The following is a 15,860-nucleotide window of genomic DNA, read 5'->3' as shown; positions in this document are numbered from 1 at the left end:
CTCAGCCCTGGCTGCGGCTGCACGGATTCCCTTTCCTTCCCCAGGACATTTTCACTTACAGTGTGTTTGTTGCTTTTTTTGTTTTGCCTTTTTTTTTTTTTTTTTTTTTTTTTGCTAGAACACTGTTCCCAGATGAATGTCCCCTTTTCATCATTTAGGGTCTCAGGCCAAATGCCATTTGCTCAGAGAGGCCTCCCCTGGCCTCCCATCATCCACTCTTCTTTCATAAACCTGTTGTAATGACTCCAAAGTGCTTAATCCCGCCGTGCAATGATCTCATTGTTTATTGTTGATTTTTATCCTCGGCACCAGAGCCATGACGGAACCCTGAAGGTGGGTCCTGTGTGCCCTGTCTTCAGGAACCCGGCACAATGCTGCCCAAAGCAGGCACTCAACCAGTGTTTATTGAATAAATGGACTAGTAATGAAGTGATTTTTAGGATCTTGTGCTGGAGATTTTTTTTTTATTAGAATAAAGCAATGCAGATGCGTGATAGGTTTACCTCTGGAGGGTCAGAGCTGTCAAGTACAGGTGTATTCGAAGTGAGTCAAGGCAGAGCGGCAGAGGTATTCCAGGCCAGGTTACTGTAGTGTGCCATGTGAACTAAAGGATTTGACACCGGATCATCTGGAAACAATCTCAGTCTCTCTTCTCAATGGCTGTGTGTCTCCAGTGATATCTTACCTGCTCTAAGCCGCAGTCACCCTGTGTGGAAGAGGGGAATGGTGGCCACCTAGAGGGTTGGCTTGAGGATTAAATAGGTTAATGTATGTGTGTACCTGCAAATAATCAACACTTTGAAAATGGTAGTTATTCTTGTGTTTAAGAAAACCAAGGACTAAAACATATTAGGCTCTAGGAATGATGGATTGAAGGAATAATTAATATAAAGTTTTGTTTATAATTTGTATATTAATGAATATTCACAGTTACTATGCATAAGCATATATCCAATAGAGCAATATTGATCTATGAAACAAGACTGTCCTCTTGGGCTTTGGAAAAGCCCATTCCTTTCTGCCTAGATGTCTTTGGATGTATATAGTTAATATTTCATTAATTATGGTGGAGGAGTGTTGTGTATACATCAATGTCTCATATGATGCATATAATTAAGCTACTTTTTGTTGGGAGCGGAAGAAAATTGGGCTTTTCCAAAGAAAAGCAGCTTGCTCCCAAAGTTGCTAACAGATTGCTTCTTAATTGAACTTGGGAGGTGAATTATATGGTGAATTAGAAAAAAGAACAACTCTGAATTTAGTGAATTGTTCCATAAAGGAAACTGTGGGATTGAATTGCAAATGCTGGATAGAAACATTTCAGCCTGGCCCCATGCATCATGGGCCGTTGACCTCAGCTGTGTTTCAGCGAGAGCCTGAACGGGCCTGTAGCTCTCTTTTCAAGGCCTGGAGGGCATTCTTTCCCAGAGACCAGCTGTAAGCCTGGGTTTCTTATGCAAAGGAGACGTTTGAATAAGCCCCTGTGACTAATGAAATCTACAAGGTCTTTGCATATCCTCTCACTAAAGAGGTAATTAACCAAAGATCAAATATGGGCATTTATACGTATTTTTTTTCAAATATTTTTTTGTCTTGCAGTTACACCCAAGGAAGAATATATCCCCACACCCCGAGTGCTCCCTCCCCCATTGTCCGAAATCTTTGTCTGTGTCAGGCTCTATTTCTATTCCTTGTTCTGTGATGCCCATGGCTGCAATTCCAACCACAGTCACACCTGTCTTACTCATTTGCTAGCTTTTACTGAAAGAGAGCAACATTTCTCAGTGATTTAGATGTGAGACATGACTTTTTTAGTGTTTGATGTCTGTTTCCAGCCCCGCATCTTTCATTGCCGGTAAGCTTGGGAAGTAAGAGTTTGGTTGTAAGAAAATATCATGAGATAAGACTGCCCCTTACTTCTCTGAGTAGGGACTCTCCACTTTGGCTGTATCATCTGAGGAGCTTTTGAAAATCCCAAGGCCCAGCCCACGGCTGAGCTGATTAAATAAGAAAACCTCTGGGGGATGAGACCCAGGCATCAGTATTTTTCTACAGAGTTTCCCAGGTGATCCGAAATTGCACTGAAGGTTGAGAACCATTGTTCCGAGAGTATCTGCTTTCCTCTCCCTGTTAAAGCAGATGAAGACAGATTTTCCCTTAAGTTAGGCTGAGTTAGAAATGATGGAGTTCTCTTTTTAAACACTGCCACCATCCATCTCATATTTTATTGAGTGTCTGCTATGTGCCAGGCACAGTGCTGGGTGTACATTGTTGGACAAGACAAGATCCCTTTCATCGAGATGCTTGCTAAAAACTAGAAAGAAACCAAACTGAGGAATCAGCTGAATGGACAGGAGTTGCTGATACCTTGTGGTAAGGGATGTGAAGCTGCCCAGGCACTGTGATTGCAGAGCCGAGTGCCTGAAACTTGGGAGAAGCAGTGGGGCAGTGTCCCTGCTGACACTTGAAGCACAACTGTATTTGGCCAGGTGAAGAGGTGGGTGTGGCTGAAGAAAATAGAAATCGAGGTGCTGTAGGAGCTTGGGGTGTCTGGGAGGGTGTGGGGGAAGTAGCCTCAATGCACCAGGGGGAGAAAGTGCATCGCCTTGTCACAGGGGCCAGGCAGTCCTTTCAGGAGATTGAATTCATCCCCAAGGGCATTGGGGAGCCTCAGGGTGGGTTTCATCAGGGGGAGTGGCCAAACCACATCCACTCCAGGTGGATCCCAGGCTCAGCTGCACTTGGAAGCATGAGATTTGCTGCCCTTATGAGAAAAAAAGACAGTCTCTAGTCTCCTGCTGGTAAGGATGAGAGAGGGGGGATTTGTGTTCTTAACTGCTCAGGGCTTCAAGCTCTCATAGGCCTCCTGGGAAAATGCCCTGGGTCCCTTGGACCCTCCCCAGCCTCTCCCAGGCACTCACTTTTTTTTTCCTGGTCCTGAGGCTGAGGAGAAGCACAGTTGGGGCTCAGAGAGGGCCTACCTCCAGCTATCACCATTGCTAACTATCTCTGTACCCTCAAGATGGGCAAGTCACTTCACTTCTCGGAGCCTTGTTTCCATGTCCATAAAATGGGGATGTTTATGGCTCTTTTGTCATTGTGTCTTTTTGCGGCTAGAATTACAAAACACAGTACAAGAAATGCATTTAGCACCGCCTTTAGCGCATGGTCCGCTTCATAGCTGGCACTTAGGAAACACTGATTCTTTTCCCCTTCTGTCTACTGGGGGGGGGCACCCTCTCTCCCCTCCACTCCAGAGCTTTGGCTCCTATTATAGCTCCAGGCCCCAGGGAGCCAACAGGTCAGAAGTCCTTGACCCCCACCCTCCTCTGCCAGCTGAGAGCTGAGTAACAGTCTCTCCTGGCCTTTGTTCCCTCAAATACAGCCTACAGCTAAACTTGAACCCGGACTCTGCTCAGGTATCCTTACAGGTTATTTATTTATTTATTTTTGGCCTCCCTCCACCCTTTTCACAACAGCCAAGCACGTCTAAACCTACCATCCTCTTCATGCTGGGGAAATGCTATGTGGAATCTCCTTTCAAATGCCAGTCCCTGTGTGCCCCTCCTGACCGCTACTAATAACTCCAGTCATATTCAGAGTTGGTGCAGTTACAAAGCCCTTTCATGTCCCCTGGCTGTCCTCCCTTAGAATAAAAACCAGATCTTAAAATGCTCCCAAATGAGTTAACCCTCCAGACCCTCCACTGCCCGCTGGCCTCATTGCCTACTACTCTATCCCTCACTAATTATCCTGCCTCCCTGCCGCCAAGCACACTTCCACCCCAGGGCCTTTGCACCTATTGATTTTTCACATTGGAATGTTCTTCCCCAGATTATCTGTAGACTCTCTCCTTCACTTTCTTCTGGCTTTTGCTTTTCGACCTCACGTGAAACAGCAACCTCTTATCCCTACTGCTCACTCTTCCCCTCACCCTCATTTATTTTCTTTGTAGTGCTTATTGGCAACTGACTTAAATATTAAGTTGCCTATTTGTTTATTGTTTTCTCCTCTACTTTCCATCAGAATATAATTTCCATGAGGTCAGGGTAGAGTTTGTTCCGTGTTGTATCCTGAGCAGCAGAAACAGCATCTGGTGTGTAGCAGGTGTCGGGTAAATATTTGTTGAATGAGTTAGTGCCTAAACAAACCCATTACTTCATTTGGTCTTCAAAACAAACAACCCATTTGACAGATGAAAAATACAAACGCCCAAGGTCTTATCCTGGTTACATAGTAAAGTCTAAGCTAGTCCTAGACCTTTGGCTTCAAGCTCTTCTTCACTCCACACATGCCACATTCCTGTGCTGGCCAGCGATTTTCATACCATCAGGATTTCCCCTGACCTTTAGCCCGAGAGGAAATGATATCGCAACTGGAAGAATACCCAGAGGGCTGGGAGCTGGCAGTGAACACACCGGCAGCTGCAGGGAGTGTGTGAGTGGATTCCGAGTTGGCCAGAAAGGCTGCAGAATGAACAGGATGAAGGCACACAAAAATGTCAGCGCGCGTCTGGTCCACTGCCGGTGTCATGGTCAGGAGAGGGAAAGAGGTGGTCTGCGTGGTGGAGGTTGGGATGCGGGACCACAGGGTTGTGTCCTTTGCTTGTCCAGGGCCAGGTCATTGCTTGTATGTTTGAGACCCTCCCTTGAGCATTGTTGGAAGCCTGTGAGCTGTGGGGCACAGCAAAGATAATCAGGCTTCCGACCAGGAGATGGGTCTTGAGCCCCCAGCTTCCCTGATGGGCTGGCATTTTTCCCTGGGCTAATCATTTTGTGTCTCCGTTTTCTCCTCTGGAAAATGGGATCCCACTCTGCCACAGACTGTTCTAATCAGGGTCAAAGGAGAGATGGAGAAACTGCTTTGTAAGCTGCAAATTTCTAAACAAATGCAAGAAACAATTTTGCACAAATAGATTGTCCTGTAGTTGCTTTGATGTGGTTTCATATATATAATAGTCTCTCCTGGACATAGGCTTTGCCCTCAGATCTGCTCCCTGGTGTCATAGCACACCCAGTTGCTCAACTTCCAAACATAGGAGTCACTGGGAGCCCCTCTCAGTCCCTCGGATCTAGTCCATCAGCCGCCCTGTTTCTCTAGCTGCAACCATATCCCTGTGGATCTGGTGTCCCTCTCCGCCATGTTCCCCCTTGCCCACCATCAGACCCTTCACATGGCAAGCTCATTCCCCATCTAGATTCTTCCCTGATCCTGGCCCAGACCTCTGAGTCAGTTTCTTTGACTGCAGTGGTCAGACAAGGCCCTTTTTGAGCAGCTGCCCCAATCATCCTATGCCACATACTTGCATCTGATCTTCAGATTTTCTGAACCTGCAATGATTTTGTCCCTTTGTTTTCTTACCTTATGTTTATGGACCAGCCACCCATTTCACCTGTCTGTCTTGTTCACTGCTGGATCCTTTGGTGCCTGAACTGCACACAATTTTGGCTTACTGTGGGTCTAATAATATTTGCTGATTGACCACATTCCTGGTGGGGACAGATGTGAACCAGGTGTATATCCAGTGGCTACTAGCAAACAAGCATCACTGTCCTTGACCAAGGCAGTGTCTAATACATAATGTCAACAAAGAGATTTCTTTTTCTTATGTTTATTTTTTTGTTTTGAGAGAGAGAGCGCACACATGTGAGTGCAGAGTGAGGGGTGGAGAGAAAGAGAGGGAGAGAGAGAAAATCCTAAACAGGCTCCATGCTGTCAGCAAGAGCCCAGCTCAGGGCTCAATCTCAGGAACCACAAGATCATGACCTGAGCTGAAATTAAGAGTCAGATGCTTAACCCACTAAGCCACCAGGCTCCCTGAAAGTCAACAGAGCAATTTCTTTTCAATTAATTAATTAATTAATTAATTATTTTTGAAAGAGACAGAGCACATACATACACACATGCACATACATGTGTGTATGCATGTGTAAGCAGGGAAGGGGCAGAGAAAAAAGGGGACAGAGGACCTGAAGCGGGCTCTGTGCTGACAGCAGAGAGCCTGATATGGAGCTCAAACCCACGAACTGTGAGATCATGACCTGAGCTGAAGTCCCAACGCTTAACTGACTGAGCCACCCGGGTGTCCCAATAGAGCAATTTCTAAATGAGATTCACCCCAAAGAGAAAACCAAAATGCTTATTTAAGCCAAGGTCGTAACTGACCATCTAAAAGCAGCACTGAGGATTCCTCCCTGCAGTCCACACCAGGGGCCTCCAGAGGGCTGTGTCCTGTTTACATTTGGGCTTCCTAAAGGAGATGAGAGCAAGGAAGCTGACTTCGAGGTTGACTCTGGGATTTGCCTGTGAACTTTGTATATCTCACTCCAAGTACCCTCGAACGGGTCAAGGAGAGAAATACATTTACAATTGGAGAATTATGTGCGTGGTTATGAAAAAGCAGGTTCTTTTTTGCCTCAGCATCTAGAACAGTGCCCAGCATGTGATAGGAGTCCAATCAACCTTTGTTATCAAATCTTTCCTGATCTGCCAGGGAGTCTGGTCATTCCGCAGGTGGCCAGGTTTGCTCCCTCATTTCTTGGTGCTCCTACAAAGAAGGCTAGTGTGTCCTCACGCTTCCTTTCTTTCTCTTTCTTTTAGGTGGCCTCGAGGAGCAGCCATTTGAGAGCTGGCGGAATGCGACAGCCGTGAATACCAGCAGCGAGGAAGCCAGAAAGGGTAATCTGAGGCCCCACCAGGCCTCTGCGTCCTTGATTTTTCTGGCTGTGGTAAATTTCACATAATATAAAACTCCCACTTTAACCATTTTAATGTGTACAACCGAGTGGCATTAAGCACATTCACCATGTTGGGCAGCCATCCCTCTATCCTGTTCCAGAACAGTTTTATCATCCCAAAGGAGACTGCACACCTACGAAGCACTCACTCCTCATTCGCCCCTTCCCCCCTGCCCTTACTCCACGATTTACTTTCTGTCTTAGTGGACTAGAAGCACCGACATCTGTGGGCATGAGGGAGTGTGTCCTTCTGCTGAGGATGGACTGGCTGCCAGAGAAAGCCGTAGAAGGGTGAGGTCTGGCTGCTCAGGGACCGTATGGTCTTCAGTTAAACTCTGCCTTCTGGGCTTGACGCTTCTCACTGAACCTGGCTTGTAAGTTGCAGCCCCCAAGGGCTGACAGGCGGGACCATGAGGCTTTGGGAACTGGGTGTCTGAGGGAACAAGTGGGCATGGGAGGCACGGTGGGAAGATCAAGCTGGGGTGGGGGCTGGGGAGGAGGGTGTAGACTAGAGACCTCCTGGGTGCGCTGCTGGGGGAAGGGGAGGGTGGGGTTGTCTGTCTTGGGCAGGGCCGCCTGCCAGGTGCCTGCCTGTGTAACGCTGCTCCCGCCTGTCTGCGCACTAACGTGCACACGAGTGTGCTTTCTCGGTGCTAAGAGAGTCTGGCCTGGAGATGGTGGGTGGGGGCATCTTACTGGAAGCCGCTCCATTGGGGGAGTTTTCCCAGTTGGGAAGCCGTGCTGGAGGAGAGAGGCTGCTGGGCTTGGGTCTGGCCTGCACCCTCCAGGAGTGAGGGCTCACTGCTGGCAACGGTGTTTCTTCTGCATAGAATGAATGCCGAGCAAAAAGAATAAATTTTTTTATTGAAGTTATAGTTGACACACAGTATCAAAAGGAATGGTTTTTAGAATCTTCTGATCCGTAGTCAGATGCGTTACCCAGGGCACCCCTAGACAGCCAAAAAGAATAAATTTTTTGTTTATTTATTTATTGAGAGAGAGACAGAGAAAGCATGAGCAGGGGAAGAGCACAGAAAGGGAGAATCCCAAGCAGGCTCCACTGGCTGTCAGTGCAGAGCCCAGTGTGGGGGTTGATCCCACAAAACTGTGAAATCAGGACTTGAGCCAAAATCAAGCGTTGGAGGCTTAACCAACTAAACCACCCAGGTGCCTTCATCATACCATTTTTTAAATGTTTTTTAAAATTCTTTTCCTTTTGGGGTGCCTAGGTGGCTCAGTCAGCTCAGTGTCCGACTTTGGCTCAGGTCATGATCTCACGGTTTGTGGGTCCAAGCCCTGCGTGGAGCTCTGTGCTGACAGCTCAGAGCCTGGAGCCTGCTTTGGATTCTGTCTCCCTCTCTCTTTGCCCCTCCCATGCTCATGTTCTGTGTCTCTCTGTCTCAAAAATAAACGTTAAAAAAAATGAAAAAAGAAAAAATTATTTTCCTTTTAATTTGTCTACCTCCTTCCCTTCTTTTTTCCACATATGACCCCTCTACCCTTTCCCAAGTAATGCAAGCTGATGACTTTGTACGCATCCTTCCATACTTTTCTCCATGCACATGTATTTACATATACACTTAGGGAAAGATATAAACATATATTCAAATATAAGCTTCATCACTTTAAAAAATGGGATCATATTTGATACATGCTTTTTATGAATCAAACATTTCTGAGCAATACCTCATGAGAAACTCCTCCAATGCATTTGTGATAACTTTAATTTATTCTTTTGAATATTTTGCAAATATTCCTGATATGGATGGACTGTAATTGATCCAATCATTCCCTTATCAATTAACGTTCACTTTATTTGAAGTGTTTGCCCTCATGAGCAATGCTGCAGCAGACATTCCTGAACACAGATCCTCACACCCTTGGTATGTTTTTAACAGGTGTTGCTAGAGTGCATTTCAAAAGGTAAAACCACTCACATTTCCATAGCCACTAAGGAGTGTGCCCTTTTCACCGTATCCTCGCTAGCACTAGTATTAGCTGTGTTTTTAGTAAGGTAAACAGTAGTTTATTATTACTTAATTTTTATTTCCTTGACTGCTGGTGACTTGGAACATCTTTTCCTGCCTTTGGCAGTGATTTGGGAGCATGCTTCCATGATTTGCCTCTTCCTGTCTTTTGCTCATTTTGCTATTGGGTTGCCAATCCCCCTCTTTTCAGTTTGGCCTCTTAGAGCAAGGCAGATTCAGTAGCTCCCACACCCCCTGACCATATGGCAGATGTGCATTTGTTTCTGTCTCTCATGGTATATTTCTGGGACCATGTGCAGGGCTCCCTTTATTTATTTTTTTTAATTTTTAAAGATTATTTATTTTTGAGAGAGAGACACACAAAGGGTGAGCTGGGGATGATCAGAGAGAAAGGGAGACACAAAATCAGAAACAGGCTCTAGGCTCTGAGCAAACGGTCAGTACAGAGCCTCATCCAGGGCTCGAACCCATAAACCTTGAGATGATGACCTGAGCTGAAGTCAGACACTCAACTGACTGAGCCACCCAGGTGCCCCTCAGGGCTCCCTTTAAAATCTGTGGTTTCCTGCTTTGCTTTTTCTAAGTATTTTGACTTGTGCTTTCTTAGCCTCCGCAGACATCTAGTCATCTCAGTGGTGCTTCCGGAGTGCAGGGTGTGAGGATGAGACCAGCGGAGTTTGCTATCGCTGCAGTAATGTGGATGCCACACCTAATTTTCCTTCCTTAGTGATTTATTGTTGCATGAAACCACTCTCAAACATAGTGACTTCAAACAGTGATTTGTTATCTTTCGTGATTCTGTGGGTTGGCTGGCCTCAGTGGGCTGTTTCTTTGGCTCTCATCAGCTGGGTCATTCGACTGCATTTATCTAGCAGCTGGGCTGGGCTGGGCGGTCCAAGAAAAAGCCACAGTCACATGTGCCTCCACGTGGCTTTTCTCTACACGTGGACTTTTATTCAGTCTAACCTGATATTTATTTTTTTATAGTATGGTGGCTGGCTTCCCAGAGGGAAGAAGCAAAAGCCACTAGTCCACCTAAGGCCTGAACTCAGAATACCCAGAATACTACTTCTGGCACATTGTATTGGTCAAAACTAGCCAAAGGCCTGCCCAGCTTCAAGGAGAAGAAAAAAGATTCCACGCCTTAATGTGAAAAGTGGCATGAACGCACAGAAATGAGAGCCGTGGCCATATTTAAGAGACCAGCTCCTGCCTTCTCTCACTGCATCCTACCTGCCCACCGCAACACACATCGTCAGGGGGTTCTTAGTATTTACTATTTTGTTGGTGTAAAATGACACAGCCAAATAAACCTTGACAGTCAGACGCACTTGGGTTTGCATCCCAGCTTAGCCACTTAGTAGCTAGGACCTCAGATACATGTTCTAACTCCACATATGAGGTTTGGAGAGAATTAGAAGTCACATTTATGCAAAGTGCATAGCCAGGTGCCTGGAATTTAAGAGGTGCTCACTGAATGCAGCTCGTCTACTTTTTCCTCCCTACCTCCACCTCCAAGAATAATATTATCCAGCATTAAAGTACATCATCCACCTCTGGACTGGGATTCCACAGCTGCTCAACAGCTGCACAGAAACACAAAGGAGACCGGAAAGAATAAGGCTGCTGCAGCTCATTAAAATTCTGTTTCTAGTAGGTTGGCTTGTGGATGGTACCCACACTGCACAAGAAATCTTCTTGGGGGTTTTTAAGGCAGACGGTGACAATACTTACCCAGCCTCCGTGCAGACCCCGAAAATGGGCTAAATCCATAGTCTGCAAACCTTCCAATGACCCTGGTTTTTTTGGAAGTGGATGATGTCAAGGCTAAGCTAGTTTCTCCACTCTGTATTGCAGCAGCAGATGGGCAGGTGTTTAAACATCCAGGCAGGGCAAGCCTGATGAGGAAAGACACCCTTGTCACCCTCAAAGGTGAGCTGAAGGCAGGCTGTTCTAGCCTGTCCCTCCAGCCTTCCCTCCCCTCCGTCAGCTCCGTCCCTCCAGGGCACTGTCAGGCGCCAGCCCCGGTGCCTCTTGTTTTTGTTTGAATTAAAGATAAGTTGTGTCAATCTCAGATTCCCCTTTAATCACAACCTACTCCCCTCCCACCACCCCCAGAAAAAGAGACCGCCCAAGCAGGAGAAAGGATCTGAGGAAGCCCCCCAGTCCAGCCCCCCTGGCTGCAGCAGCAGGTTTATTTCCTGGCTTTATGTGGCTCCCCTCAGCCCTGACGACAGGGATTTGTGCTCCCAGCTCTGGGGAGGGCTGGGGGGCTCAGAGAATTGCTCACTCAGCATCCCCCTGGCAGACCATTTGGTCGGAGGAGTCTCCCTCCCCTGGCGGTGAGAGCTCAGCATGTATTTCAGAGCTGCTAATAGGATTAATGAAATGGAGTGTGTAACCGTGCCTCCAATGAAGCTGTGACTGTTTTGATAGAACCTGATTTCCAGAACCATATTCATAAAAGAGAATGGACCTTCCACTTTCAGTAATGGTTCCAAAGGGCTTTGTGTTGCAGGAAATAATAATGGAATCTTGTTTGCACTGGAGACCACAAACTTGGGTGCAAAGTACCACTCAGCGCCTGGACCCCTGAATGTCACTAATGTCAGCATATTGGGGTGTAACCACTGGACCTAACTTTAGACATTCTTTCTAGCCCGTCCCCAAATGCAGACCTTGATAGTGATTACTGAAGCTCGCACTGAGCCTTCACCGCTGCAGGCATTTGACATTCATTACCTGGTTCAATGCCCACAGCACCGCCATGTAGCAGGAAGCAAGAGTGGCTTTTCCAAGGCCACACAAGTAGCAAATGGCAGCGTTTACCTTGAGCCTATGTCTTCCGACTTTAACCCCCCTGCTCTCAACCTTCGGGCTCTATCAGTGGTTCTCAAACGTCCCTGTGCTTTTGCACTACCTGAGAGCTTTAAAAACCCACATGCCTGGACCCCCCTCTGGTGTGACTGACTTGCCATCTCAGGGCAGGGAGTGGACACCAGAAGTTTTCAAAAGCTCCCCAGTTGATTCACACGTGCAGCCAGGTTTGAAAATCATCATGCAGAATAATCCAGTCTCTGCTTTCACCGAGCGGCTACTCTTTAGTCTTCCAAGGTTCACAGGCAAGGCAAGGTATGAATTTGCCCATCACCCTGGGGTGGGGGTTATATAGATGGCTGGGCTGTCGGGATGTTTGCTTCCAGTGTGGGGGTGACCAGCTGAATGATTGAAAATACCTAGTTCCTCTCTTGAGAAGGCCGAGCCAGGCCTGGACTGGTTATGGCACCCCTGTGCCTTCTTCCGCAGATGGAACATTGAATGGCTGTGGCCGCTCTGCTTTTTCACTCCCAGAGCCAGATAATTTAAATGGATGTTATCCCCCAGCTCCCCCGCCCCCACAAGTGTGTTAAATCCTTTCAGATGCCCCTGAGCTTCTCTTCAAATGTAGGACTCTTGGCCATAATAAATAATTACATCCTTCTATGTGGGCTCCAATTCCAGATAGTAGTAATCCAAGAAAATCCAATAATGACAGTTGCATTAAGATCCTTCTTCCAGGCTGAGCAGAACATCTGTTTAGACATATTTTTAATCGGCAAATGCTTCCTGTGTTGAGTCCTCGGCAAATTAAATTTCTCACTGGACCGAGGGGGAAGCTGTCATTCAATAACCCATCTCTGGAAATTATACCCCAGCCTCTTTCCAGGTGCACTTAAGATTTTCCCAGGCTGCAGACCAGCACTCACAGTCCCAGGTCACGTGTATCGATAGCGCAGCTTGTCCGAGAAACATGGGATATCTTAGTGCTGGTCCCTCGAATAAAGAGCTATTTCTGCTCATTCTGCAAAGGAGACTTGGCGGCAGAAGAAAATTAAGAGACTTGTTGAAAACCCTATGGGAAATGAATAACAAACTTCCACTTGCTACGTCGCTGCCTGTGATTACTTAAGATGCGATGATTCTCAGGATTTAAACACTAAAGGCGTTAGGGCTGCCAACATTTTGGAGGGGTTTCCGCCGCAGAATTGTTTGGACTGTTGGGCTGTTTATTTTTAGAATAATTCATCCATTCTTTAATTAATTCATTCAAAATACAAAAGCAACGGAATGTTTACCACCAACCAGGCGCTGTGCTGGGTGGGAATAGAGGGGCGGGGGAGCCAGCCACAGTTCCTGCACCCTTGGAGCTTCCCCGCCTGGGAGCGGGGAGGGACTCACATTTGAATGCAATTGGCTGCAATTTGTAGTCTAGGGTTGGGATAGCCGATTAGAATATCTCCGGAGGTCTAGCAGGTAATGTCAGTGGGGGAAGTGGGGTAGATGCGACAAGAGGAAGTTGGGGAGAGAGTTCCACAACCAGGAAAGCAAGGGCCCTGGCTATGACGGGCGGGTACTATGGAACTCTAATGGGCTGTAAATGAGCGAACATGGACTCCGTGTTGCCACAGCCTTCTGTTTTTAATGAAAAACTAGGAAATCTGTATTCTTGTGTGAAATCCCTTGATTTTTTAAAAGTTGGCTTCTGAAGTGATATTAAAAAAAAAGGGGGGGGGCGCCTGGGTGGCTCAGTCGGTTAAGCCTCCGGCTTCGGCTCAGGTCAGATCTCACGTTCATGGGTTCGAGCCCCGCGTCAGGCTCTGTGCTGACGGCTAGCTCAGAGCCTGGAGCCTGCTTCTGGTTCTGTGTCTCCTTCTCTCTCTGCCCCTCCCCCTCTCATGCTCTGTCTCTCTCTGTATCAAAAATAAATAAAACATTTAAAAAAAAACAAACAAAAAACAGTGTCGGCCAAAAGTGTCCAAGCCAAGCAAAGCACATCTGTGGGATGGGTTTATCCCAAGAGTTGCAAGTGTATTACTGCAGATCTAGAATTCTACCAGTAGAACAATTATTTTTAGATTTAAAAATGTATTATATGTCAACCTTCTTGTTTATATGAGTAACTGAATTAGTAGGAACCCCTATACAAATAGTATGAAAATAGTATGTAACCTTTCCACCGTCCCAAATAAAAGATACACAGTTAAGATCAAAGGATCAAAAGGGAAGTTTCCATGACCAGAAGAGAATAGGGAATACGAACGCATAAAACTAAGCTTCAGATGGTGGTAAGACTGCAAAGGACAGTAAAACTGGGCTAGGATTTGGGCAACAAGAGGCTGGAGTCTTCATACCTATAAATAAAGGAGATGTGGCTTGGTCCCATGTGAAGGAGAAAGTTAATAGTGAGATCTTGCATAAAAGGAGGATCAAAGGGCTTCATACTCATTAAAAAAGAAAGAGAGAGTAGAAAAGCTCTGCCCAGTGGCTAAGAGTGGCAAGAAATCTTGCTATCTTTCCTAGGCTCTAAGTGTGGCTAAAAAAAAAAAAAAAATAGGAGAAACTGAATCTGAAAGCCTGTTCCCTATACATAAGTATAAGTTCTCAAATTACATTTCCTAAATATGGAAACCCTAAACTTAGAAATTAACTAAAAACTGTTCTAGGACCCTAGAATCCCAACAGCTCTGAAAAAAATGAAAAATAGGGTCACACTCATAATTGATGGCATAGGAGGCTCCTTCAGACAGAGTTTATCTCCCCTAAATATGAACTTGAGGTAAAAACATTAGGTACACAAAGAGGTAATCCATGAAGGAGAATCAGCAGAGACAATAAATTGATGAATTAGTACCCAATGCTAGAAATAATGGAACAATCTGAAGATTAAATAAGCATATGTAACATGTCTAAAGAACCAATGGAAGCATTTGAAACTATAGTTGAGAGAGGGGAAAAACAGGCAGATTTAGAACCTACTAGATAGGGATGTCTTAGTGTCGGTCCCAAATAGAGTATTATTTCTGCCCATTCTCCAAAGGAGAGTTGGCAGCAGAAGAAAATTAAGAGACTTGTTGAAAACCCTCTGGGAAATGAGTAACAAACTCCCACTTGCTACAGCGCTGCCTGTGATTACTTACGGCACAATGAGAGGTGACTGAATGACTGTTAAACTCTAAGGATTCCTTCTGTTGGTAACAATGAAGACCAATAGACATTGGAATACTATCTTTGAAGTGCTAAAAGCAAAATACCTGTCAACTTAGAATTCTGCACATTCCCAGCTAAACTTAGTTTCCAGAGTGCGGATAAAATAAACTGCGTGAAGATGAAATAAGCTGAGAGAGTTTATTATCATCTTGAAAAAATAATAAAAGATGCATTTCCAGGAGGAAGATTTTGAGATTAAAGAAGTATCGGTAAGCAAGGAAATGGTAAATATGAAGGCAGATATAAATCTGTATTGCAAACAAACAAATCATTGGTAATACTGACTAATTTGGGGTCTTAAAAGCAAGTAAACAATAACATGAGAAATTGGAAGGTCTCTTTCTAAATTAAAATACTTTAAGATCCTTGTATTCTCAGAATGAGAATGGAGATTCTGATTTCTTCAGATCTATCTTATAGTTCACTAATTCTTTGTACACTATGAATGTTAAAAATTAAAGTCAATACTAAAGAATAGAAAGAAGATAATAGAAATCAAAAGAAAATGTAAAAAATATCTCAATCCTATAGAAAGCAATAAAGAAAAAATGAAAAGAAACTAAGAAAAATAGCAAATAGTACACACACACACACACACACACACACACACACACACACACTCACACAGAAGGAAATAAGCCCAGGTATACCAGTTATAAAATAAATCTAAGTCACCTGTTAAAAGAGAGATTCTTAGACTGAACAATAAGAAAAATGTAGCTATTGGTTGTTTGTAACAAATAAAACTAAAATCTAATTACAGTTATATGCAAAAATCCTCAACAAAACATTAGCAAATCAAGACCATCAATGTGTAAAAAATAATTATACACCATAATCAAATGAAATTTATTCCAGGTATACAAGGTTCAATATTTGAAAATCAACCAATGTAACCTTACCATATCAAAAAGCTAAGAAAGAAAAATCCCATGATCATATCAACTAATGAGAAAAAGTATTTAACGAAATCTAACAGTTATAATAAAAACACAGCAAATTAGGAATAGAGAGAAATTACCTTAACTTGATAAAGAGCATCTGCCAAAAACCTACAGCTTATATTTTACTTAAAGTAAAAGACTAAATACTTCCCCTAAAACCAGAA

General features: G+C 44.9%; 1 protein-coding gene across 1 annotated transcript in view; it reads left to right on the top strand.

Annotated features, from left to right (window-relative positions):
* Positions 1-15,860, top strand: part of TLL2 (tolloid like 2) — a 97,567-nt gene that overhangs the window by 23,575 nt on the left and 58,132 nt on the right. Inside the window, exon 3 of the mRNA XM_029920168.1 lies at positions 6,601-6,678. Coding sequence (XP_029776028.1) covers positions 6,601-6,678 — 78 coding nt within the window. The remainder of the gene's footprint in view (positions 1-6,600; positions 6,679-15,860) is intronic.

The sequence above is a fragment of the Suricata suricatta genome, chromosome 2 (assembly GCF_006229205.1).
Source record: "Suricata suricatta isolate VVHF042 chromosome 2, meerkat_22Aug2017_6uvM2_HiC, whole genome shotgun sequence".
Classification (NCBI taxonomy): domain Eukaryota; kingdom Metazoa; phylum Chordata; class Mammalia; order Carnivora; family Herpestidae; genus Suricata; species Suricata suricatta.
This window is presented reverse-complemented; position numbering and strand designations above follow the sequence as displayed.